Source organism: Poromitra crassiceps, assembly GCF_964638095.1.
Source record: "Poromitra crassiceps genome assembly, chromosome: 8".
Lineage (NCBI taxonomy): Eukaryota > Metazoa > Chordata > Actinopteri > Beryciformes > Melamphaidae > Poromitra > Poromitra crassiceps.
The window spans coordinates 13,179,852-13,207,845 of record NC_139629.1 but is presented as its reverse complement, the minus strand read 5'-3'; the positions used below and the strand labels follow the sequence as shown (position 1 = coordinate 13,207,845).

General features: G+C 41.9%; 2 protein-coding genes across 3 annotated transcripts in view; both read left to right on the top strand.

Moving 5' to 3' along the window:
- The first annotated feature begins 33 nt into the window (after positions 1-33).
- Positions 34-9,188, top strand: LOC310780388 (CCR4-NOT transcription complex subunit 9-like). Its single transcript, XM_083640968.1, has 8 exons — positions 34-369; positions 706-885; positions 1,040-1,155; positions 3,459-3,568; positions 4,770-4,879; positions 5,133-5,231; positions 5,837-5,928; positions 8,029-9,188. Exons 1-8 carry the CDS (start codon positions 352-354, stop codon positions 8,195-8,197), a joined length of 894 nt encoding a protein of 297 aa, XP_083497094.1. The 5' UTR covers positions 34-351; the 3' UTR covers positions 8,198-9,188.
- Positions 9,189-11,466: 2,278 nt separating this feature from the next.
- Positions 11,467-27,994, top strand: part of plcd4b (phospholipase C, delta 4b) — a 34,493-nt gene continuing 17,965 nt past the window's right edge. For both annotated transcript variants that reach the window (XM_083642383.1, XM_083642382.1), the window contains exons 1-9: positions 11,467-11,717; positions 17,419-17,472; positions 20,305-20,463; positions 20,689-20,917; positions 21,629-21,758; positions 22,588-22,819; positions 23,337-23,538; positions 25,065-25,209; positions 27,530-27,682. In XM_083642383.1, coding sequence (XP_083498509.1) covers positions 17,451-17,472; positions 20,305-20,463; positions 20,689-20,917; positions 21,629-21,758; positions 22,588-22,819; positions 23,337-23,538; positions 25,065-25,209; positions 27,530-27,682 — 1,272 coding nt within the window. In that variant the 5' untranslated portion in view covers positions 11,467-11,717; positions 17,419-17,450. The remainder of the gene's footprint in view (positions 11,718-17,418; positions 17,473-20,304; positions 20,464-20,688; positions 20,918-21,628; positions 21,759-22,587; positions 22,820-23,336; positions 23,539-25,064; positions 25,210-27,529; positions 27,683-27,994) is intronic.

The window sequence follows — 27,994 nt, the reverse complement described above, 5'->3', positions numbered from 1 at the left end:
TCTCGCGAGATTTCTGAGACATGTTTGTATGGGTTCACCACTGGTCATTTTTATCTGATAAATATATTTCAGCGATTGACCCATCGAGACTATATAGACACATTCATTATGTAACTTAGGTCAGATATATAGGGTAACACATATTTTGCAAGGTTATGCTGATGTGAGCGCCTCTTGGTTTCCATTCGCCAACGGGGGTTCGAGTTAGCAGCTAGCTCCTTGGGCTAGCTGTCGTTAGCTCAGATATTAGCTGACTGTGCTAATGCTAACTTTGTTTCACTGTAGTCGCGTTAGTTTGCTACAATAGGTTCTCAACAGCCGCCGGGGGACCATATCCAAGCGCTACAGAGAATGCTGGCTACGGGAGCAGTGAGTAATCCATCAACTGAACTAACGCTATATTTGTGTGATACATCGCCGTTGGTATAACGTTATAGCCAGGGGTGTAGCGGTAAATACAGAGGTGGGCAAACTATCCAAGGTGGGTAATTTGCCCACGCCTGTATTTACCGCTACAACTATATTCAACTATATTATAGTTGATCTGAAAATAGATGAGTAAACTCTCAGCCTATTTTCAAAGAGGTGAGTAAACTGAGTTTACTTGGATTTACTACACCCCTGTATCCTACTGAACCTGTCAATTTCAATCCCACTGATTCTTGGATGAGATCATTTGTTAATTATTTCCAATTCATTCTAAAGGCTGTGACCACAGCCCTGGCCCAGGTGGACAGGGAGAAGATCTACCAGTGGATCAATGAACTGTCCAGTCCCGAGACCAGGGAGAATGCCCTGCTGGAGCTCAGCAAGAAGCGGGAGTCTGTGCCAGACCTGGCACCCATGCTCTGGCACTCCTGTGGGACCATTGCTGCCCTCTTACAGGTACGACTCACATTCCATCCCCAGCACACTGTATCTCTGTGCAAATTCTGTATGCTGGACATCCACAGTCTCCAGTGAGAAACTGAATTACTATTAGTTATTGGTATTCCTGTTTCTGTGTCCATTTGTTCAGCTGAGTTTCTTGTCTTCTTAGGAAATAGTGAACATCTATCCATCTATAAACCCACCTACGCTGACAGCTCACCAGTCAAACAGAGTGTGCAATGCCCTGGCGCTTTTACAGTGTGTTGCCTCACACCCGGAGACACGGTAAGGGAAACAGACTTGTTTCTTTTGCTCATCAGATTCATTGTAGAGGATTTGTACTAATCACGGAACATTATGTACCGTTACCGTAAGTAGAGGAGGGCAGACTGTCTTTAGTACAGTGGAATCCGCTTATAGTGATCAATCACGGTTATAGTGATCAGCCGCTTATACTGATCAAAAAGCTTTGTCCCAAATCATTCCTATACAAATGCTGTTTAAATAATTTACTTATAGTGATCAATACTCTGCTTACAGTGATCATTTTGGGCCTTGTCACACGTGAGAAAATGTTTAAAACTACAGTAATTTGATTATTTTTTACTTACAAAAATGAGCCAAGATACAGCAATGATAATCGGTGCATGTCTGTCTGTATATGGAGAGATCGCGGCATTTCTGTCTGCCTGTCAGTCTGCGGAGAGATGGTTGCATTTCTGTCTATTCTGTTCTCCGCTGTGTTTGAAACAGCTGGAGGCCTAACTTACTGTATGTATTTTTAAAGTCAATAACATTCAGTAGGCTAAATAATGGAGCTGTCAGTTTCATTACCGTATATGCACTGTATTCATGCAATAAATATACAAATGTCAATTAGATGGTAATCTACATGAGAAATAAAGAAAAAGAAAAAAAATCGGTTATGATCATCCCCTGCACTCGTCTTATAGTGATCACCTTGGGACAGGTCACTATAAGACGAGTGCACTGTATATGGTAGCTATAACTGTATTCATGCTTCAGAAAGATGCAACTGGCTCATTTTCAGTGCAGGGGCAACTTTGTCCACTCCATCTCACATTAAGGGCTCCAAGATGATTGCTGTAGTTTATATTTTAGTTGAAACCTCAGGAACTGGACTCAAATGCCATTCATAATCAAATCACTTAATCACTGTGCTAATTAGTTGTCTGAAATGGAGACCAACTTGTATTAGTATTGTACTAGTATTCCATCTGAAATAAGATTCTGAACTGAAAATGAAGCTGTCATGTCAAAAAATGCTATTCTCACTGACTTTTCTTACTCTGTCATACATCTTACATGAGCAAACCTACATAATCTATATATCTATCTATCTATCTCTGTATTAGGGGTGTCACAATTCTCCAAATCCACGATTCCATTTTGACTTTCTATTTTCAAATTTTCTTTTCTCATTGTTTTCTCATTTATTTTAATTGACCGAAATAAGATAAAGACAATACAATAAGGTCACAATTCGATTCCAGTTTCGATTTAAACCACCCCCCCCCCATTTTACGCACAACTTAATAGACAAAAAATGACACTACAAAACAGTTCAAATTAAAATTAATAAAAATAACGGGGGGTGGGGGGTGCAAGGGTGTCACCCAGAACCTGAAATATTAGCATTCAGTAGTATTTTAGTTTTGTTAACTATCAAATCTTGATTTGTAAAGATCAAGACTCAAAAGATTATATTCAGGGCTTAAACCCAGAAAGAAACCTGGTCAGCTGTCATCAATGATTTTTATTTTCCCAGAAAGACTGGAGACTGGAGAGAGAAAAAAAAATACTGGGAAAATTGTGCTTCTGCTTGTGATTTCAATGATCGAAATTGAACACTCATTTCGATCAATTTTCTATTTAGAATTGAAATTGTGACACCCCTACTCTCTATGTATGTATCTCTGTGTGTCTGTTTAATTTTCCTTGGACACCATCGGCCTGACAGCATTCATATTTGTCATGGGTACCGGGCCGGCAGGGGTCTCCATGTGGCAGTGCCAGATTTTTTAATTGGATCATTAGGGCCACTAAATGGGCAAAAATGGCTAATTAGTGACAAAAATGAGTGAACACAGGTTCACCACCAGGGAGAGCTCCATTCGTTAGCTACTGATGGAGCACACCTGAGCGGAGTTGGAATCAGCCAGAGAAGTGGACTATGGAAGCCCTCTGGGGAGAGAGTGAGAGGAGAGCCTGCATGCCAACTCTGTAGCAAGGCCTCGTTAAATAGCCAGCGATTGTGTGCTCCAACGGGTATCAGAATTAGTGACACAAGAATATCTCTTTCTTGGAATCTGTCTCTTTTTAGTGACACAGGAATATTTTCCAAATCCTTGCTCTCCATGATGTTGGTTGCTTCGCTTCTGATGTGGTTGATTTATGAATTTAAGCTTATTCTATTGTTCCACTGATCACATATTTTTCTATGGATAACATCAGTTAAATGCCTAAACTTTAAAAGTAATTTCTGAGTTTACCTTTGAGGTTAGCTGGGGAATGTAAGTCTGCTCACAGTCACACTGATGAAGGTGCCCTTCTTTGTTTTTCCCCAGGTCGGCATTTCTTGCCGCTCACATCCCTCTTTTCCTGTACCCTTTCCTGCACACCGTCAGCAAAACACGTCCATTTGAGTACCTGCGTCTGACCAGCCTGGGAGTCATAGGTAATCTCTGCTCCTGTTAAGGTTTTCTTCTTCTATGCCAAGTAGGAAAACGCTAGTAGTCATTTTATAGAAAGACATGATAATGAATAGGATCATAAATAGTCCGAAAAGTCTTCACGTGGTTTGAGATGAGCTCAAAGCGCTGCCCCAGAGCTGCTCTTCTAATCTTGTGTCTTTTTCACTAATTTCTATAGATTTACTTTTTCTACATTTATTTGGTAATCAAAGTACTGTAGTGAGATACGTTATTTTGGCTTATAACTATTATGTGGCTTCACACGGTCAAACAACGTGTGTGCCCCCCGGTCTCTGTACATATTACTTGCCCAGAGAGTTTTCCCCTTGCCGTTGATTGTGTTCCCATTCCTCCTGCATCGTGGGGGCTGCTGTCATTAACACAGTCAACAGGACTACATTTCTTTTATAATACCCACACTGCACCACGTGATGACAAAATCTGGAGTCATGCAACCCCTAAGCTATACCAAATCCACTCATTTCATACTTGATTACTGGATGTTTCCACACTTCTGTGTCCTTGTCGTTCATTCTATACACTTACACCAGGGGTGCCCACACTTTTTCAGCTTGGGAGCTACTTTTAAAATGACCAAGTCAAAGTGATCTACCAAACATATTTATTTATATATATATACACTGAGTATACAGTGGAAAAACAGTGGAAACAGTGGAAAAACTGTGGAAAAACTGTGGAAACAGTGGAAAAACAGTTAAAAAAAAAAAAAAAAAAAAAAACCCTCAATGCCATGCGATCGACCACACTACCTTTGCGATCGACCGGTCGATCGCGATCGACGTATTGGGCACCCCTGACTTACACTGTCTTTTATATGTATTGACTGATTGATTACTCTTGCTTCATCGTGCACCGCTCAGACTGTAACTCATATTTAATTTAATGCCTATTTAACTCAGACTGTAAATTTGTGTAAATTCACTGCCTATTTCACACCTATTTAAATCAGACTGTAAATTCATGTAAATTAATATTTTATGCCTACTGAACACTCCTCCACTCGTGTATACATGTATATTGGACTGCACTTGCAATGTTGCATTTTTCCTATTTCTTTATCTGAATATTTACATGACCGCTACGCTGCATAATGACACTAAGACAAATTCCACGTATGTAATCTTGTGGCAATAAAAGTGATTCTGATTCTGATTCTGACTGCAGGTGCCTTGGTCAAAACAGATGAACAAGAAGTGATTAACTTCCTCCTCACCACTGAAATCATCCCACTGTGTCTGCGCATCATGGAGTCAGGGAGTGAACTCTCCAAAACGGTAGTTAACCACTTCAACTGCTTTTCAAACAGTCCTGTAGCAGACACATGCCTAAACTTTTATGTCAATCATTTCTCCCAACCCCTAGCTTTTAGTTCAAATTTAACAGCCCAAACACTGTAGTTAGTGCTACTTAAACTGCCTCCTCTCCTCTTTTGTCTGAGGTTTACGATAAATAAGACCGTTTTCCAAATTATCATGGTATTGACTTCATGTTAACATTGCACTGCTCTTCTCTTCACTTGACTGGCAGGTTGCCACTTTCATACTGCAGAAGATCCTGTTGGACGACACCGGGCTGGCCTATATCTGTCAGACATACGAGCGCTTCTCCCATGTGGCAATGATCCTCGTAAGTACTAGTTAGATTGAACTTACCCCTCTGTGTGCACAATGTGATACTTACTTAATGTGATATGTGATACATACTAAGGCCATGTTCACATTACAGGCAAATCCGATTTGTTGATGAAGTCATTAATCATCATTATCTTGATTGGTTTCCCAAATCTGATTTGGGAGTGTGTCCGCACTGCCACAAATCTGATTCTCAAGTCGGATCTGTGTGGCCAGACCTAAACACCCTATCTGCATGGCTTGCTATGGTAACGACGTGGGCGTCAGTAAATACGTACGTTGGTGACGTGGTTTTCCTGCGCAGAAGCATTTGATGACGAGTTGCGAGTGACGTTCAAATCAGATTTGGTGGATCTGCGCGTCCACACTGAAGACACATCAGTCAAAAGCACATTTGAAGCAGATTGGAAACTACCTCCATATGTGGTTTGGGACAAGTGACACAAATCAGACTTGGAGCATCCAGACTCATAAAACAAATCTGAATAAAGTCATTAATAGGTCACTAAAGTTCACAAATCGGATTTGGCCTCCTAGTCTGAACTTGGCCTAAGAGAATACCTACTGTCAGTATGTTCATTCTTATCTTTGCCTTTGCAGGGGAAAATGGTGCTGCAGCTGTCTAAAGAACCGTCTGCACGTCTGCTCAAGCATGTTGTACGCTGCTACCTTCGCCTCTCAGATAATCTCAGGTAGAATCGTGTTTTCGATGGATAATTGTGGTAATCAATTTTAACATTTTCCTGTGACAGACTGGTGACCTGTCCAGGCGGTCAACCTGCTTTCCACCCAATGCGTGCTAGGATAGGCTCCAGTCCAGACCCTCACAACCTTTGAAAATGATTACGGTACACAGATAGAGAAAATGAATGGTTTGACCATCTTTGCCTTGCCACAAGGAGGTGCCATGGTATAAGTCTAGTGGTAGATTAGGCATTCTGTAGCCCCATGGATTCACTTAACTGCCAATATGAGGTTGCCAAGTGCAGCTTCAATAGCAAGATATTGACTACATTTACATGGACAGCAATAATACAATATTAACCCGATTAAGACAATTGGCTGAATAATAAATTGCCATGTAAACAGCATTTTCTGATTTACCTAGTTGAAGAAGGTATTATCACATTTATTAAGACATGAGTATTATGATTTATAGCTGCATTACTGAAGAGTATTTTAGACATGACTCTCCATCAGAGTATTTGCAGCTTTTTGGAGAGCAAATAGAGGCCATTTACACCTGGCACTAGCATGCGTTTTCTGTGATCAGATTGCAATCGGATAGTGCTTGACCACTTGAAAGTACAGGTGTAAACGCCCCCAAGACACATTGAGGACGGATTGCGATCTGATCGCCCAAACCACCTCCGGAGGTGGTCACAGGGACTCATTGTGACCACATTGAACACAAGTGTAAATGCAATGCTTCCTCTCAATCCGCATACAGCAACTGCGTGATGGCGTTTGAGCTGGAGAGCAGTCGGATTGCAATCTGATCATGCAAAACGCATGTTAACGCCAGGTGTAAATGAAATCAGGTTAATGTGGTCAAGCACTATCCAATTGCAATCTGGTCACAGAAAGGTGTAAGGCCTCATAGATGACTAACACCAGAGAAACATTGGGGATGAGGCTGAAACTCACCATGCCGTGTGCATCGAAATGTGTGTGCTCCAACGGGAATATGAATGGAATATTAATACAGTAGTTCCTAGGGGTGTCACGATACACTCAGTTCACGATACGATACGTATCACGATACTGGGTTCACGATAACGATACGATACGATTTTAACAATATTTTTTTAAACTTGAATAATGACAATATATGACTGGAAAAATAGTATTTTATTTGAAATGCACAAATACAAAACATGCTGTTGTGGGAAATTGTTATTACAATAACAACTAGAAAAAACATGAGATTGGAGATGAGGCTTATCTTGAAATGGAATGAGTTACACCGTCACTTAGATTTACTTTGAACTAAAAGGTTTCTCAGCAGTATAAATTCTCATTATGCATCTTCAGTTTTTCTTCAAACTCAAACAACAAGACTTTTCTTAGTCTATTTTTTATGCATCTTCAGTTTTTCCTGTCAAGTAAACAGTTTTGCCAGAAACTCAATTGAATGGTTTCTCTCCTGTATAACTTCTCATGTGTCTCTTCAGAGACACAGTTCAACTGAACTACTTTCCACACATTGAACTTCAACAAACAAAGACGTTTCTTTGTCTATTTTTGAAAAAAAAAAAAAAAAAAAAAAAAAATTTTTCACGATATGAGATTTCATCTCAACGATACATATCGTGACGTTTTACTATCGCGAAATTTCGTGGGACGATATATTGTGACACCCCTAGTAGTTCCATAAGCAGCCCATGTCAACAGCTTAATCCCAATATTGTCTATTTTATTCAGAATAAGGCCAATATACGGGTTATTGCTCTCCATTAGGGGTGTAACGGTACCTCTGTTATGAGTCATGGGTGAACTTACAGGTGAGGATATCTCCGCTGTTCTGTCAGTCTCCTCAGTCAAAACCATCCAGAATTTTACAATACTAGGCCTACTTATAGCCTACTTCTGTATTTTTATTCCCCTCGGCAGCAGGTAGCTGTTAGCATCAACATGGCAACAATAGAATGTCTTTCTGTGTAAAAAGGCAATATTGTGGAATCTCTGTGTAAAAGTGGTAATAGTGGTCATTGAGTAAATGGTGTGTCGGTGTGTGACGTGTGTGTGACGTGTGTATGTCGGTGTGTGACGTGTGCCCTCCCTTCCCGCAGAGCGAGGGAGGCCCTGCGCCAGTGTCTGCCTGACCAGCTGAAGGACAGCACCTTTGCCCAGGTGTTGAAGGACGACACCACCACCAAGCGCTGGCTGGCCCAGCTGGTCAAGAACCTGCAGGAGGGCCAGGTCACCGATGCCAGGGGCATTCCACTGGCCACTCAGTGATGTGGACAGAGTGTGCGCTTACACTGTATACACACGCAAAGACACACACACATACACGCTGTCATCACTGTCTCATTTGGTATGAATGCCAAAACACCGTGGTGCTAGGACTGTCTGTCTGATAGAAGTAGATATGTTCTGCTTTTGGATAGTTGGATTGTTTTTCCATCAACTTTACTGCCAGTACTTCACCTGTGGAGATGAGGCCAGGATCGGAACTGAAATTATTTTCTTTTTTCCCCTTCTTTGGAGTTGCACCCTGACTTGCTGTAACATTCCACAACAACGCAATAACTGTTACCTTTGCCTCTTGGATTTCAAATAAGATTTGTTTTGAATGTGCTATTTGGCTGTTGTGTCCCTTTTCTTGCCGAGCCCATGCAGAATGATAACCTCTGCACATATAATGGACTGTGTGTATATCTGTGTAGTCAGTGAGTGACTTGTGTATTTACTGGCAGTGATTTTGGTGGCCCAGTAACATGAGTTTATTTCTATCTTTCGGGGCTGCAAACCAGTCCACCTTTAGGTGACAAAGTAGGGCACTTAAGTGAATGGTTTTGTGTCCACCCTGGTATAGAGCTTGCAGAGTTAAGTCGCTCCGTTTTGCATGTTGGGACGGGAGGAGCGTCATGTTTGTTGAATACCTGAAGCGGAGACATTAGTGGACTTCTTGTTATCCACATACAGTACATGGCTGACAACCTCTATGCTGGGTACAATGCGTGACGTCAACTCCACAAGCTCTATCTGTCACCTTTTTCACTATCCCTGATCTTTGGTGAAACCTCAGGAACTGGACTCAACTGTCATCCATAATTAAACTGGATATTCCACATTGTGGAGGTATTAAGTCTAGACCACCTTGCACCCCAGCAGCAGTTTGGCTTTTGATCACAAGAAAGACGGAATGGGAATCATTTTGAAAGCCGTGACCAAAAGAAATTCCCCAAAGCAAATGTTTTGCATGTTGGACCTAATTCAAATAACATTTTCCTGAAATTATAGTTTTAAGATTAAATGTCTTATTGAATGCATTCTTCCCATACAGTAAAATACCAGCCGTACACATTTTATTTTACTTTTTGCCAACACTTTCCTACGATTTCCATTCCATGGTATACTTTGGTCTCAAACAAAAAATATCCTAAACTTCATGCATTTTGGAATTCCTGGCATAGCAATTTTGTTAAAAAGAAAATAAAAAAACGGGGCGAGGGGGTTGTATTACAACTGTGTTCCTTATACAGTTACACTTAACGTTTATCAGCATCATTCAAGTCTTGGGTCACTAGATCAACCACCAAATCAGAATCTAATTACAGCTTGAACTCCCTCTTGTCCGAATGTAGTGTCATTTTTCATGAGGGGAACTCTCAGCTGACTGAATGAGAAAGTGGTTGAGATGTGCTTACCTGAGTGCTGAGTAAACAACCCGATCAGTCTAGATTTCCTTTTCCTGTCTGGTACATTAGCAGATTGGCTCCATTATGATCCCAGTAGACATGCAGACGGGACGGCTGCTCATTGTGGAAACGTCTATCTATGCTCAAGCCTTCCATTTGTGAACAATCCCATTTCTGACCCCCATGGGAGCAGTGAATGCGCAGCATCCATTTTTTTTCTATCTTCCTGTTGGTAGGAAAGAGCCAGCTAAAGTCATAAGCTTGTCCCAGTGAACCTTTCAATGGAATGGAGTACATTAGGATGAGAACTCACCAAAATAATGTGTGGGATTCAAAACTCCACATTGTTAGAATAAGCTAGTGATATTCACCCTTGATTTGCTTGCATGTTAAAATGATACCAATCCAGGTGGCTCACCTGGTGGAACGCGTACTCACACAGCCGACCCGGGTTCAAATCCGACCTGCGTTCATTTGCTGCATGTCCTCCCCTCCCTCCCTACTTTCCTGTCACTGTGGAGCACATACTGGCCTCAACTAAAAGGAAAAAATGCCCCCAAAATAATCTTTCTTATAAATAAGATTATAATATATAAATATTTATAAAACGGCTCTCTCAAATCAAGCAATCTGATTGGTTCACAGCCATTGTATAAATCCAATAACCCACTCCAATAACCCGTTGCCATGGCAACTCTCTTACTAAAAGCCTTTGGTTACCTAAAAAAAAACAAATGGCGGAGACAGCTGTCAGATCCTTGTGAATCGATCTTCGCTTATAACTTTACTAATACTTTGCAGAAAATTATGTTTTGTACAAGAATAGATGCGGGCTAATGTCTTCTTTGCAAAAAAAAAAAGGCTGTTAACCCCGCATTTAACCCCGTAACGTTAGTTGGTGTCGGGCTTTGCAGAAAGCACTCAGCTTCTCAGCAAGCGCTGAGAATGCAGCGCTGTGCTCCAGGTCTATCTTCTTGCTAGAGGTCCCGCCTTACAGTAGTGTTTCAACTGACTATCAGAATACCATGCCAGTTGGACTTATAGTATTATTATTATATTTATATTATCATACTTGGAAACCGTTTTATAAAAGCAATATAGCACTCGAGCAGCGTGTGTTGTGGCATATATCCCGCTGATCAGTTGTTATCCCACTCGGCTAACAACTGATCAGCGGGATATATTTGCCACAACACACTAGCTCTCATGCTATATTGCTTAATTATATTATATATATATAGAGAGAGAGAGAGAGAGAGAGAGAGAGAGATTGGTATATATATATATAATTATGCCAATCCATAAAGTTCAAAATTAATTAACTGTTGCATTCTCAGACAGATGCTTTTTAAACTGGACAGCTAAGGAATAATAAAAAATGTAATTGGCAATGTCGGTTGTATCCAGGGAACCACGTAGCCAATGTCCTGCAGTACAGTCTGTTCACGTAGCATAATCTGACTCATATGGCTGCGCTCTGATATCTGCCAGTCAGGAGAATACAGATTTGGTCTGAATTACAGAGAGTCTGAGACGCTGCCCTCAGCTCAGGACAAGGGAGAATCTGTAATCACTCGATGGATGAGAGACAGAAGCATGTAATGGTTAAAGGCAGAGAGAGAGAGAGAGAGAGAAGCAGCCTGCGAGCGTAATCTTCACCAGATGCGCCGAGGGCCTGCGGATAGCGGGGTAAAGGGAGTGGCAGCAGAGGAAGGAAGGCAGGAGGAGGAGGGGGAGTGAGTGCAGCAGCGTGCAGCAGTGTTGACTATGAATCATGTTTCCCAGAGCCAGCAGGAACAGTGGACAGACTGGCGAGGAAGGAGGCTGAGCCACACTTTCCCCTTGGACACTCCCAGTCTTTAAAGGCCCTGTGTGAGGCCAGCAGTCCCTGGGCACTCCCTGAGTCTGGAGCCAGCCTGATATACTGTACACATCTCTCCGGACTGGATCTCTCTTCAGGCCGGTTGTCCAGGGTGCTGGCCCTGCCCCCACCCCCCAAATATCTGAGGCCCTCCGTGGGAGAGCTCCCTAGAGCGCACGCACCTCTGGGAATCTGCAACGTTTGTTCCCTCAGCCAAGCCAGAGCAAGATCCCTGGGGAAAGGTGTAGTTTGGGTAAGTATCAATCTTTTAAAACATATTTACAATATTCAAAGTTTAGTCAATCTGAGTCCTTCTTTTCAGTCTTTAGCAATGCTCCAGTGCTGGCTCTATTATCTCTACTCATGGTTGGTGCTGGAATGTCTCATGGTTGTGCTCTGTTTCCAATTTGCTGTGCACAAAACCCCCTCTTCAGCCTTATGGATTTTATTGGACTGTGCCTGTTTACGTCTTCATTTCTCCACATCACTGTGTGGCAAAGAAACAGTCTGGGGTAAAAACCCAGGAGAGCACAAATCCCACCACACTGTGGTGATATTCCTATAGTGAATGAAATGGATGTATGCTGGAACTGTAAACTTAAGGCATACAAGCATGAGGCTGTTGCTCTTCATAGCTCAATTGTTTATTCCAGATTTAGCTTTCCGTCATGTCAGATTTGGCCATGAGTCATGGGTGTGTGCCTGTGTGTGTGTGTGTGTGTGTGTGTGTGTGTGTGTGTGTGTGTGTGTGTGTGTGTGTGTGTGTGTGTGTGTGTGTGCGCACACATGCGTGTGTGTGTGTGTGTGTGTGCGGTCAGTAAATTCCCTGAAGATGTGGCCTTGTGTGACTCATTTGCGCCTGAAGAGAGTGTCTGTCCAAGAGACTTCATCACAGCCCCAGAAATAAAACAACATAACTTGATCCACTCGCTGCTCAGTCTGCAACTTCTGAACTAAAGTATGAAGGAGGGTGTGGTTAACGGGACAGAGGCATGTCTTTAGACATGGCTCTTCAGTGGGACAGAAACATGCCTTTAGGCATGGCTCTTCAGTGGGACAGAAACATGCCTTTAGACATGGCTCTTCAGTGGAGCCACTAAACCTAAAAGCGTGCAAGTCATTCATATAATAACAGGTAATTTATGGAGGGAGGAGCCAAGGAAAATAAGCACTGGTCAGTCCTCCTTCACAGCAGTGGTGTTAGAACAAATTGTGAAATAAATATGAAAGCATTCCCTGTATTGCAATGGGAACTCTTAGTAACCTCCCCCACCCCACCCACCCTGAACCCTAAACACACACACACACACACACACACACACACACACACACACACACACACACACACACACACACACACACACACACACACACACACACTGCTCTTTTTTGCACTACTGCCATGTTTACTATGCCACAGTTACAATTACCTCAGTCAGTGTAGGAATTTAGGCAGGGGCAAGGAGGGAAAAAATGCCCCAAGAAATCTCAGAATGCCCCTAAAACACATGATCCAGGGGCAAAAATTGCCCCCAAGATTTCGATAATTTTATTTTCATTCAATTCATTGAATTTCCAATTCCATCTCTAACACACACCCAGCAGACAGTGGGGGCAAGAGTTGCCCCCGAAATATGTTTTAAAGTTCCTACACTGACCTTGTACTAAGTTTGTAATTATGTAAATGTTGATTGTGTTTTTGTGTTTTATGCACTGTTTGGATAATGTACCTGCAAATTATGTTAATGACAACAATAAACTGCATGATGGAGGAGGCTGGGAGGGGGTTGTGAAACGTGGAGAACTGAACCCCCTCAAAGCACACTGGTCAGAAGAAGAGATCAAATGTTTCAAGAGACAATGTAAGGAAAGGCTAGCTGTCAGACAGGAATACTGGGATACAGCCTTTGGGAAAGTCTCACTTTCAGGAAGTGTTTGTTCCACATTTACCCGTGAATAACCGAGATAACAGCAGTTACTGGTTATGACCATGGGTGCACTGCGGTTGAGTTGAGTTGAGTTGAGTTTATTTTTTCTCAAACAATCAACCATGTAAAATACAATAAAAAGGATAAAACACAAAACATAAACATTTGAATCTAACAAATGTCCTCAAAAAAGCAAAACAATTGAGTTTGAGAAGGAGCAGAAGGAAGCAAATGCTTATCTAGTCCTGCCCCTTTCTTCACAATATCATAACAAATATCTGACTTACAATGTTAAAATAAAAATAGAATAAAGAAAAAACAAATAATATTTTTTTTTTAAAGAAAACAAAATACACTTTAGTGATCCTCAGTTTTGTAGGCCTGCTTATCAATTAGTGTTTTCTTATATCTGTTTTTGAACAATACAATGTTCTTACTCCTTTTAGTTTCCTCATCTAAACCATTCCACTGGGTTACCCCACAAACTGAAACACACAAGCTTTTAAGGGTAGTGCGTACATAAGGTTGTTTTAGATTAAATTTCCCTCTTAACTCATACCTTCCCTCTCTATCCATGAACAGTTTTTGTATGTTACTTGGCAGTACATTATTCCTTGCTTTAAACATTATTAGTGCAGTTCTAAGTTTCACGATATCCATACATTTCAAAGTCTGTGTCTTAAGAAACAATTGATTCGTTTATTAGGTTTATTAGGTTATCTTGCTCCATTTGAGCTTTGCTACCTAAGATGTATTTCCATTGAGACAATTCAATTGATCCCCCAAAAGCCATGGTCCTGTATAGCTCAATGGGCTCCCATGTTGGTCACACATCCTAAAAAGTGACAAAAAGTGCATTGGATAGAAGCATCCATTTGCTGGATTTTCTTTTCAGTGGCATGTGTTTGCTGAATTGAATGACAGAATAAGAAATGATAATCTCCACATACCATTGTGATGACATGTACTGTAAGTAAGCATGTACGCAGTAACATGTGAACTCCTTTGAAATTCCACCAGTTCTATGTCTGTTCCAAGTGTTTCAGCTTGAAACGCAGAAGAGAAAACTGCTGAGTCTCCAGTCAGACAGCTGCTCACACACTGCACTAACTGCCATGCTCTCTAGTTAATGAATGGGCCACGAATGATGGAGTGGGCAGATCAATGTGATTGTATATCTTGGATATACAGTAGCAGCTAGAGCAGTGACAATGGCAGAGAACCTGCACGTCTACTTGTGTTTTGGGAATTGACAGTTAAAACTTCTGTGATAGCTGCCTCGACCAGGCAGGGAGTGTGGCCCTTTAAGATAACTGATGGAATGTGCTGTCTCTAGACTTGCCTTAGAGTTTGATTTCCATAGTAACAGTGCCAAGTGCATTGCCAACTGCTGTTTTTTTCTTTTCTGTTGTTCAATCTTCCTAATCTCTAAACAACACACAGTATGTCTGTAAGTAATAATTATCATTTTGTTTTTAGATACTTACCCTTCTGTAATACTCCCCTTTGATACTTACAGTGCCTGATACTTACCTAGATTATTCTTTGACTTGTAACCTGCATAACCTTGCAAGGCAGCTGGAGATCGTGAGATCAGATCAGCGTCAGGTTATATCCCGCATACAAGCTAATACTTACCAGTTCACTGAATGTAATAACAGCTACACCAGCTAATCAACTTATGTTTATTTGTGTTGTGTGTATTTAACGTAGGCCTACTTGTTTTTGTTCCGTATGTAGAGTAAGTGAAGAAATCAGACACATTGAGACACTGTTATTTTTATTTTTATTTCAGTTTTACAGTGCCCTTTTCAGTAAACATCCCAAACGGCCTCTTGGACTTTTATTGGAGAACCATCTGCCAAACTAGTCAACCTCAACACTAGTGAGGGCAGGATAACTTCACATTTGTAGATGATGTCAGTGATTGATAATTCAGTGTTTCAGTTAAGGTCACACACACACACACACACACACACACACACACACGCACTCACTCCCTATACCACCCTGCTGCCCAATAATCATGATAGTTTTACGAGGCACAGGAGAATGATAGAGAGAATGAAGTGATGGAAAGGTACAGTTCAATCCCTGGAGCAGCTGTGGAAATCTGTGTGGGCAAGGTGTGTTTGCCTGTGTGTTTTCTTGGAGGTTTTCCCTTGTAGCCTATCTATTGAGTATCTAAGGCTGGTGGTGCTGAGAGATTCATATACAGTGGAATATAGGCTGTTCGATTTTGCAAAAATCTGCTATTGTGTGTCTTGTGATTTGTTCTGCTACTTGGTTTGTCCTATCCCATTCTGTTCTATGGTTGATTATCGATCAGTCAAGATTCAAGATTCAAGATTTTTATTGTCACTCCATGGTACAAGTATCACGTGTGAAATTCTTGTGCTGTGGACTCCGTTTACAACATAGTACAAATATAACAAGGCATGTGCGTGCAACAACAATAAGCAACAAGGCAATAAGCAATAGGCAACAATAAGCAATAATGAGCAGCAATAGGCAATAAGGCAGTATAGTGATAAGACACGTCCGAGACAGTGGCATATTCACTGCACATGGGTGCACATGTCATGTGCATACGTTAGACGTGCTTAAACATTTTAAATTCGACGTATTTGACATACAGGTGCAAATAGCATGTACCTTATTAAACATACAATTAAACATTAGGCATAGGTTAGATGTGCTTAAACATTTTAAATTCGACGTATTTGACATACAGGTGCAAATAGCATGTACCTTATTAAACATACAATTAAACATTAGGCATACGTAATGGTAGCAGCTGCAGTACGGTACGGTACGACTACTACACTATTGTGTATGTTAAGGAGTCTCGTGGCCTGCGGGAAGAAACTGTTCCTCAAGCGATTTGTGCGTGCTTTTGGAACCCTGTATCTCCTCCCTGAGGGTAACAGGGAGAACAGGCTGTTGTGGGGATGGTTTGTGTCTTTGATGATCTTCAGGGACCTCCTGAGGCACCGCTGGTTATACAGTCCTTTGAGAAATGATTGTAATAAAGGCCTACAGTAGAAATATCCTAAATCAGTGGTTCCCAATGTGGTGTAGGCTATTATTTGTGTTATTTTATGCTGTTATTTTATATTTCATATTTAGGTATTACTAGGCTACACAGTAGGCCTATCCAAGGTATAAGACTATAAAGCACATCACTGGGGGGGGCAGACCGAGCTTCAAGCTCGGAGCTTGTATCCCCCAGGTGAGTGTGTGTGACTGTTAAATGTTAACCTCTAAATATTAATGTAGGCTAGACTATAGCAGCCTAACTGATATCAGTGTCTGTGCGATTTGTAATAGCAGCACAAGTCAATCAATCCTGGTCAAGGTTAGACAATCCTCATAGCGTTAACTTATCGAGCTAGACATAAATCAGAATCAGAATCAGAATCAGAAAGACTTTAATGATCCCCGGGGGGGGAAATTGGGACAAGTTACAGTAGCTCGCTCACAGAACACACATAGCATAAAATAAACAGTAGTAAATGCAATATTAAGCAAAATAAGCCTAGTAGCCTACAGTAGTATTGTTTCCTTTGATTATGATTTTCTTTGATATTGAATCTGAATCGTTTTACTGAGAGCTTGTACTGTACCCCCAGATCCTGAAGTGCTTGTAAGCGAAACAGATAACAGACATCAACAGATCATCATTGAATTTACACGGACAGCTGTCAATGTCAACGACATCGTATTCATAGCTCGTGTCCGTGTCGACTAAAGCTAGCTAGTCAACCGCAAACTGTCAACCGTTATCCTCCAGCTCCACCATCATCAAACAGAGATTGTCTGTCACTATCGATATAGCCTATAAGAGAAGATTGACTCCGCTGTATGCAGATGTGCATTCAATATTGATTGAAATGTCTTCTGAGGGCAGCATGAGGATTTGCTGTGCTGGTTGAATGGACAGTTCGCTTTTGCATTAATTATTTTTTTCTTGATTTCAAAGCATCTGGCAACAATTCATGTCGATGTCTGGTTCCTTTTTTGCAGCAAATTCCCATTGGCATGTGTCAAGGATAGCGATGGATTCTCATCAAAGTTCACGTGAGTAAATCATTCACACAAACTGAAAATGCACACTGTTGACAGAACTATGAAATTATGTTTATATATTTTCTACTATGTAAATGAACAGGGTTGGTGAGAAACAGGTTGCAGTAATCTGATGTCAGACAGTTTATGACAAAGTTTACATCTTTGAGTAATGAGCTATAATTGAAGTGCCATCTGGGCAGGATGTGGTTGATGGCCTGTTAGGAGATTAGCCCTATACTAGCCTAATGAAATTAAATGATTATGCTATGAATGAGAGGGTCAGTTAGTTTGTGTGTAACAGAATATTATTGAGGAAGTAGTCTATTCACCTTATGCAGCCCCGATCACTTGACCCATTGTATCACGACTTCCTGTTCAAAACGCCGGCTGTTTTACCTGCTCAAACTAGTCTGACTCACCTGGTCAAACCTAGTTTGACTCACATTATGAGTCAGACTATATGAGTCACAGGAAGTGTAAATACAATCGGAACTTCCGATTGTATTTACACTTCCTGTTAGTCTCTCTGCATAAGGTCTCTTCTGCATAAGGTGAATGGGAGTAGGGTTTATAGGGTGAGTAATATGAATATTGCTGGGGTTCATCTGACATGTAGCCTGGAGGGATGGAGAATGGTGGAACTTATTACAGGAGGTTAATGAGCGGTCTATAAATGGATCCAATACTACCGTATGTTGAAATCACCACCGTGGATGATATGTGAATGGGGAGTTTGATAGATCTGAGAAAAGTGTGTGAATGAGGGGGGATCTGTTTTGGCACTATAAATATTGCAAGAAAAGTCTTTTCATATGGTTCTGTTAACTATGATAGCCTATATATCGAGTTATTATGCAGGTAAGATTGACTAATTCATTTGACTGTCAGTTTCCAAGATTCTGCCTCTGCAAGTTTCTTGTTGAACAAAATGTCTGATCTTACTTTCCTTCGGGGGATTTAATATCTTTGTACTTTTGGGATTGGCAAGAAAGTTGATTCCTTTTATGTCCTAGGATGTTATTCACTGGCAGTACCACAGAGTTGCTATTGTTTAATGTAGTATTAAGTTACACAATGTGCAGGAAGATAACAGAACCAAAATAAAAATAAGTATGTTAGACAGAACGACAAGAAAACACTGGGGATGAAATACACTGGGGTAAACAGGACAGAGATTGAGCGTTACTGGCAAACACATAGCTGAGTGGGGAGCCTTGATTTGGGCATGGACCGGATATATGACTTTGTAGCAATAAATCCATTATTACAACATATTTTCATTTGTTTGTGGTATTGAGTAATAGATGGACGTTCTGAGTGAAAAGAAGAAATAAAGGGGGTGGGGGCATGGAGCAAGAAAGAGAGAAATAACTGAACAAATTCAACAAATGCAGAAATGTAGAAGTAGCCTAAATAATTCGGCACAAAAATTACTGACTTTAGAAATAGGCTACTCAAAAAGTTACAAGTAGCCTACATTGAAAAGCTAGTCAATTACAGTAACAGTAGTAAATGTAGCTAGAAAAATACAAGTCCTACATTTGTCCAATGGTCAAAAATGTCTATATTTGATCATAGATTGGATGACAGGTGGTCTTCAGAACAGGCAATAAACAATACAAACAGAAATAACAATCTAAAGGGCAGTTTATAGTACAGCGATTTTATGATGGTCGCCACCGACCATGATCATATTCTATCATCAACAATGATAGAATATGATTATAGTAGGTGGCGACCATCATAAATCGCTGTATAAACTGCCCTTAATATCTAAGGTCCAAAGATAGAGGCTTACTTTACTTTACCCTCATAATTTAGTCTTTGTTCATTATCTAGGTCAGTGATTCCCAACCTGTGGTCCGCGGCCCCCTGGTGGGCCGCGAAGGTATTGCAAGTGGGCCGCCAAATCATTTCCAAAAAAGTATGATTTTTGAAAAAAAAAAAAAAAAAAAAAAAAAAAATTTTTTGAAAGATTTTGAAAAATCATACTTGAAAAAGTATGATTTTTGTTTCTTTGATGTTATTGCTTTTGCTTGAATTGAAGTTTCATCTTTACATCATCTTTATATTGGGTTTGTGTTTATTTGTAACCCTATGGATTTAATGGGCTTTCTTCTGATATTTGGATTTTGTTTGGATCTGATATTGGATGTCAAATTGTTATGAGAATGCATTTTTCCATTGTTGAAGGATACCGTTATTTATTAATCATTTGTTAATTAGCCTGTTACAGACAGCCCCTTGCTTGTCATTTCTGACATCTGTGTGGTGCTGATGGACAGCTCCTTGAATGATTGGTGTGTGTGTGTGTGTGTGTGCGTGTGTGTGTGTGTGTGTGCGTGTGTGTGTGTGTGTGTGTGTGTGTGTGTGTATGTGTGTGTGTGTGTGGACAGCTCCTTGAAAACTGTAATACTGAAGGTGTTGCAACATGTTACAGGTGCTGTGTTAGTGACTGTGGAGCTTCCAACATGTTTCTCCTGTATTCAGTTCAGTCCTTTATGTTCAATTTTCAATAAAAAAGTGCTCTGAGAACGCATTATATGGCCTTTGTATTTATGGGGTCGGAGGTGGGCCGCGAACATTTTTGAGACATAAAAGTGGGCCCTGAGTTGGAAAAGGTTGGGAACCACTGATCTAGGTAGTCAACAAAGACTTTATTTTTTTCCCCATTGTGCCTCTATGCCTTTTATTATAATATTCTGTGTGATCGTTTCCTTAACCAAATGCGGATACCTTCTAGCTATGACCCTTCACTACCTGCGTTCTTCCATTTAATCAACAAAGCATGCCATTATCATGGCCTTTGACCTTTTCACTTGACCCTTCCCCTCTGCTCAGGTCTCCAAGACGACCCGGACCTCAAAGTGATGATGGTAGGCTCGACTCTGAGGAAAGTCAAGTCACGCTCGTGGAAGAAGCAACGACATTTCCGCCTCCTGGAAGACCGCGTGACTATCTGGTACAAGTCCAGATGGGCGGGGATGGGCCACTCCACTTGTGAGTACAGCTATGCAGATGTTTGTGTATTGTACGGACATATTAACCTTCGGTTCGTGTAATCTCTTCAGTCATAAGATTCATCTCCATAGAAATAAATGATATGATTAAAACCAAGGCCAAATTAGCAGCCCCAGGAACCCCTGGGCACCTGCCCATGTTGCCCATATGGTCGATCCGGCCCTGATTAAAACAGACCTGTAACACAATGACAATACTCTTCAGTCTCAGTGAGTGAGGTGGAGGCTGTGCGTGAGGGCCACCAGTCGGAGGTCCTGCTGAGCATCTCGGAGGAGTTCCCCGCCGACCTCTGCTTCACCCTGGTGTTTCACGGCCGCCAAGGCAACCTGGACCTGGTGGCCGAGTCCCCAGGGGAGGCGCAGGCCTGGGTGAGGGGCGTCCGCAAGCTCATTCACAAGGCTGAAACCATGGATGAGAAGGAGAGGCTGGACCAGTATCCTTAAACTTTTTCCCCACTTTTTTTTAGGAGCAACAGTTTTAGTATTCTCTCATAGCAAATTAGAGAGAAAGACAAAAATGTGTCTTGCTAGTTTGGTTCATTTTCACAGAACAGAGCGTTTTTATTGATTTTCGATTTTTTGCCTTTTTAAAGGCATTTTGCCTTTAATTGACAGGGCAGTGGGCAGACAGGGGGGGTGGGGAGAGAGGGGGGATGACATGCAGCAAGGGACCACGGGTCGGGCGCACGAAGGACTAAGCCTTTGTGGTACCAGGTGAGCCACCGGGATGCCCCAGAACACAAAATGTCTTAAGAGATTTGTAGGATAACAGATTCAAGCAAGAATAACTTATGATCAGAATTAAGCAGTATTTATTATGAAGCATAACAAAGTAAATATATTTGAAGACTTTCCTCTTTGCTCAATAGTGTGATTATATCAACTAAATTGTTACGTAGTTGGTCTAAAGATAGCTAAAATCTTCATTAATACTCGGTACTGTGTTTTATTTTAATTCAATAATGATTTTCCAAATGGTGGAGAATGGAGATTTCTCAATACCGCCCCATCTGGCGGAGTCAGGTTAGGAATAGGCTAGAGCTCTTCAATTATTAGGAAACTTATTGCGGCTGATATTAACTGATAATTGTATTTGATGAAACAACACTTGTTGTGAGCCAGAGTTTCCCTCAGCCAGCTCTCAGGTGGGTCTGGGACTGGTTTCAGAAAGCTGACAAAAACAAGGATGGGAGGATGAACTTCAAAGAGGTGCGGAAGCTGCTGAAGATGATGAACGTGGACATGAATGAGGAGCATGCTTTCCATCTCTTCACGGTAAGCTTTTCACATCTTAGACTGCAGCTGCAAGGACTGGGAGACCTGTGGAATGTCAACCTGCTTTTCTTATGTTGACATTTTACACGCATAGTCATAGCGCCACCTACTGGCAACACAAAAAAGAGTGCAGTGCTGAATTTTGCTTTCTCCCGAGAACTAAGCATTAGGCAGGGTTCTTGTTGGTCGATCTTGGGCCTACCTAGGTTATGTGAGAAAAATAATTCACAAACAAGGAAAAGTTGAGTTTTTGGTAAACTAGCATGTGATAAGACTTCCCTTGCCTCTGTGATTATAAAGGACTTAGGCGTGCTATATGAACATTGTGGAAGTCTCAAGACACCTGGTCCTCAGATACATCCACAGCAGTCATGTAAGGAAAACATGCCAACAAACAAGTCGTTTCGACTTCCAGAACTTTGTGATATCACAAAGTAACAAAGTTTACAGCACTGCCCCCACCAACTGAATGTGGAAGACCGAACCTTGTTGTCTGTAGCATAGCTGCATTACATAGCATGGAAAAATGTCCAGAAAAAAATCAACTGCACCAAAGATTGATCTATCCTAAAAGATCATCTTATCAGAGGTTAATAATTTAGTTATAGTATAGTTAATGAGGGGAGAGACAGAGCGGATAGAGAAGTCCCACAGAGCCTGGATTTGATTTATTATTTTTTCCAACTGAATTCATAACTTTGTTTTAAAGGCCGATGTGACATGTTTTAACAGCTAGAATTAGCATAAAATGGGACCGTTTTAAAAATTGACTCCATCTTTATCAACAAACAATGTACCGAATGCAAACGTCTTCATTTTTGGTCCACAGATGGCAGACAAGTCAGAGAGCGACTCGTTGGAAATTGAGGAGTTTGTCCACTTCTATAAGATGCTGACTCAGAGGGACGAAGTGTGGAAGGTGTTCCAGGACTATTCTGCAGACGGAGAGAAGTTGAGCGTGGAGGAGCTGGAGAACTTCCTGGGTCAGGAGCAGCATGAGGGAGAGTGCAGTGCACAGCACGCCCAGGAGCTGATCGACCGCTATGAGCCATCTGAAACAGGTAGCCCTACCCAATCTCCATTTAACTCTCCATGGACTTGCCTCCATCAGCCAAGTCTAGGCTGGACCTGGAGCTGATGCATGGAGTCTGCAATCACCATAAAATACAGTAACACAGCAGGTGGCAAAAAAAAAAAAAAAAAACATGTGCAAGCTGTGAACTCCAGATGAGACAAGAAAACACCAATATAAACAAAAAATACCTTTTGTGTTCATTGTCTTGAAAATTCCATATTTTTGTGATTTACACATATCTCATACGTATTGCATCTTATATAACTGAAATTTTTTGAGAACAAAGATTTATATTTGCTTGAAGATTAGTGTGTAAATTTCTCAGGTATCAAGCCTACTTACCCCTCGTAAGTAGGCTAGGTTTACCCTCGACTTCATTTTTTTAAGCTGGAAAGTTGAGTGCATGTGTTTGGAAGAATAAAAAGTTTAAAAACCTTTTGTAGTTTTTTGATCAGAGCAGCATGCCCTGTGTTCACTCCATGTGTATTATATCCTCTGTGCAGCCAAGAAGCACGGCGTCATGTCGCTAGATGGCTTCCAGATGTACCTGTGCTCACAGGAGGGAGACATCTTCAAAGCCGAGCATGGAGCTCTGCAGCAGGACATGAGCAAGCCTCTCAGCCACTACTTCATCTCTTCCTCACACAACACATACCTGCTGGAGGACCAGCTCCGCGGGCAGAGCAGCCTGGAGGCTTACATCCAGTAAGGACCGCTACACACAGCACACACCAGTCCAAAGGTCTTAGCAAATTATTCATCTGTTTTAACCCCTTGCATCTTGAGTTTCCCCTTAAATTTCAAAGTTAGACAAAACTGCCCCCCCCCAAAACTGAAAGACAATGTCACATCCATATTCTGTACCTGCTTGTTCCATCACTTCATTGAAGCTACAGCATGCTTATATTGAGTGAAATATTCAAATCCAAGATGCTATTTTATTACGATTGCACCATTGCAACAAATGGGGGGGGGGGGGGGGGGGGGGGGGATCTCAGTGTTCGTGCACCATTTTTACACATGACTCTGTAATTCAGCATTTAGAGTAGGAAAAAAGTGTCGCACACTCTGGCTACATACTTCATAGTTCATAGTTCAAGTTCAACAATATTAGGACACAGGCACTGGTATGTTATGTAGGCCACGCCCTAGTAACACATCTGATTGTGATTAGACAATCATGCTCTACCATTAGGGTGAGGCCTTCAGCGAATCAAAACTCTTCACAAACAGTGACAGGAACTACAGCCAATCAAATCACTTCAAAACAAACAAACAAAAACATGATGTCTCATACCACATATAGATTCAATTTCTACATACAATAAGGTTAAGTATATTAAAAAACTGTTAAAAATACATTTATTTAGAATAGATTCATAATATACATAAAAAGTCAAACCTCAGCTCTAGATGAACATCATAAACAACTTAAATATGCAATACATAGAGGTACATTACAGAAAACACTTCAAGTCATAATCTAAATTATATTCAATCCATGGGGTTATCAGGCAGTGAATCCAATAGTGTTCCCTCTTGGAAAGTAAAACCAAAGTTACCTCCTCTTGGGGGGGAGTGTTATCTTCTCAATACCAGAGAGGAAATAGGATGATTACATTCAACAAAATTCAGCATGACATCTTGGTATCTTTGGGGAGGACCTGGACTAGAAACAAAAATAAAGTTCTGAACAAAGCTTGGCCGTGACATATGTGTTTGTAATGATAGTCTGACATGAGGGGCCCGGGGAGAAGTGGTTTTAACCTGCCTGGAATACTGTGGTGGTGGTGGTGTTTTTCCACATAGGACAATACATGGTGACAGAAAGTTTTGCCAAACCCAGGAATGTATTTGTATTTGGCGGTTATCATGGATGAACAGTTTTCCTAACTTAAAAAAAAAAATCTTTATCAAGTCCCCCCCGTTCCCCCTATTCCCCCTACTGTCCCAGTCATTGCTCCACCTCTTCTGCTGATTGAACCGCGGTTGTAGGCGAATGCTTTTACCTCTACACTATCCAGACGCCCCGACTTTTTAGTTATCCTGATGTGTGTGTGCGCGCATGTGCGTGTGTGTGCGTGCGTGCGTGCGTGTGTGTGTGTGTGTGTGTGTGTGTGTGTGTGTGTGTGTGCGTGCGTGCGTGCGTGCGTGCGTGCGTGCGTGCGTGCGTGTGTGTGTGTGTGTGTGTGTGTGTGTGTGTGCGTGTGTGTGTGCGCGTGTGTGCACAGGGCCCTGAAGAGAGGTTGTCGCTGTGTAGAGGTGGACTGCTGGGACGGCAGCGATGGTGAGCCCGTTGTGTATCATGGCCACACCTGGACGTCCAAGATCCTCTTTAAAGATGTGGTCGCCACACTCTGCGAATACGCCTTCAAGGTAGGAGGAGCTACACACCACTCTCTGCCTTAAAGCACCAAGTCCTGACAACTTTGTTTCCAGTTAGACACACACACACTCAGAGTCAAGTTAGACACACACACACTCAGAGTCAAGTTAGACACACACACTCAGAGTCAAGTTAGACACACACACACACTCAGAGTCAAGTTAGACACACACACACACTCAGTCAAGTTAGACACACACACTCAGAGTCAAGTTAGACACACACACTCAGAGTCAAGTTAGACACACACACTCAGAGTCAAGTTAGACACACACTCAGAGTCAAGTTAGACACACACACTCAGAGTCAAGTTAGACACACACACACACACTCAGAGTCAAGTTAGACACACACACTCAGAGTCAAGTTAGACACACACACACACTCAGAGTCAAGTTAGACACACACACTCAGAGTCAAGTTAGACACACACACTCAGAGTCAAGTTAGACACACACACACTCAGAGTCAAGTTAGACACACACACACTCAGAGTCAAGTTAGACACACACACTCAGAGTCAAGTTAGACACACACTCAGAGTCAAGTTAGACACACACACTCAGAGTCAAGTTAGACACACACACTCAGAGTCAAGTTAGACACACACTCAGAGTCAAGTTAGACACACACTCAGAGTCAAGTTAGACACACACACTCAGAGTCAAGTTAGACACACACTCAGAGTCAAGTTAGACACACACACTCAGAGTCAAGTTAGACACACACACTCAGAGTCAAGTTAGACACACACACTCAGAGTCAAGTTAGACACACACTCAGAGTCAAGTTAGACACACACACTCAGAGTCAAGTTAGACACACACACTCAGAGTCAAGTTAGACACACACTCAGAGTCAAGTTAGACACACACACTCAGAGTCAAGTCGGAGTCAAGTTAGACACACACACTCAGAGTCTGTGTGACAAGTAGGAGAAAAGAACAGGGCTCAGTTAGTTCAGTTGGTAAACTTCCCTCCCCCTGGAATCTCTATGTTACTATCCTACTAACAGTCTAAATCATGGGTGTCAAACTCATTTTAGTTCACGGGCCACATGCAGTTTTGGCACTAGGAGGCTGAAATTTGGCATGGAGGTCAAGTGTGTGTCTATAAAGGTGTGTGTTTGTGTTCATGCCTATAGAGAGCCGCAGGGATGATGTATTTTTGTAGTCAGAACGCGGAAGTCCCAGACTTCCTGGTTCTTCACTGTTTCTGTCTATGGGATTTTTGAATGGGTTTTTGCCGCGATGCTTCAAATAAGGTCTCTGGGCAAGGCAAGCTTAATCAAACGCGAACCAGAGTTCAGTCGGATAATCTTCACACATGAGGACCACTTTCATGAGTTTTGTAGCGTAAATGCGAGCCCTAGAAGTAAAAAGCTCGAGCTAAGCTAATCCAGAACTACACACTGTCGCATAGGCTTCCACGTCACGTCAGCACTCAACCTGGACTGTTGTTGATGTGTGCACTGATTACCCTGGGCTGAACGGGCTGAACCAGGTGAGGGAAAGATAATTTCCGTGTTCGTCCTTTGAAGTGGTGACTGACGTTATAGACCCTTTTCACGGGGGCCATTTTGTGTCGAAAAGTTAGAATAAACACAGGTGCAAGCGAAACACTAATGAGCGTTTCCAAATTACAATCATGGAAGTTGGAAACCCTCATTAGTGTTTTGCTCGCACCTGTGTTTACCCTGCCTTTTCGACACACAATGGCCCCCGTGAGAAGGGTCTATTGACGTATCCCCATCGACTCAACAGTGTAGTCTCATTTAGCCGTTTGCTAGCTAGCCGCCCTTTTAACGGCACGTAAAAGCTTCAAAACTCATAAAAGTGGTGCTCGTGTGTGAAGATGATATTACTAAACACTGGTTCGCGTTTGATTAAGTCAGCCCAGAGAGATTATTAGAAGCATTGCGCCAAAAACCCATTCAAAACTCCCATAGGCGAAAACAGTGAAGAACCAGGAACGTTAGCATCGATGATTTCCGGACTCGTTCCTGCGGCTCTCTATTGGCTAAAAGGCGGCGGTGGGGGGACACATTTCAAAATGCAGGATGGCAGGGGCAGAGGGCTGAAATTTGGCATGGAGGTCAAGTGTGTTCATGGAGGTCAAGTGTGTTCATGGAGGTCAAGTGTGTTCATGGAGGTCAAGTGTGTTCATGCCAATTGGCTAAAATAGGTCGGTGGGCTGGTGGAAAGGCAGGGTAGGGAAGGCCCATCCTGCATTTTGGAAGTTTGCGTATGCAAATTTGCACTTGTTTCTTTATCGGAGCATTCAGTCTGGGCCTCCTTCCTGTTTTGTTAGGCGTCAGACTTCCCAGTCATCCTCTCCCTGGAGAATCACTGCAGTGTGGAGCAGCAGACCCTCATGGCCCAGCACCTCACCCACATCCTGGGTGATACACTGCTGAGCACCCCGCTGGATGGACAGGTGCCTCAACAGCTGCCCTCTCCACAGGTCAGACCCCTCTTCGCTTACTGTGGGGTTTTTTTTTAATTTCCTCTTCAATCTCCACTTCTTGAAACACATTTTCACAGATGAGCTTTTGTATTACATTTTCATGTCACTCTTGTCCTGTGAATATTTTGTAACTCCAATATAGTTGGTTTTCATTTGATCAAGATTGCATGTTTCTCTCTTTCGGTGGAGACAATTGTACAAACCTCTGGGTTATGAAAATCTTAAAACCCCACTGAATAAACTGAAAACTGAATGGTACTAGTCAGGCTAAAAACAAAGCTGTTTTTCTGTTCCTAAAATCTAACATTT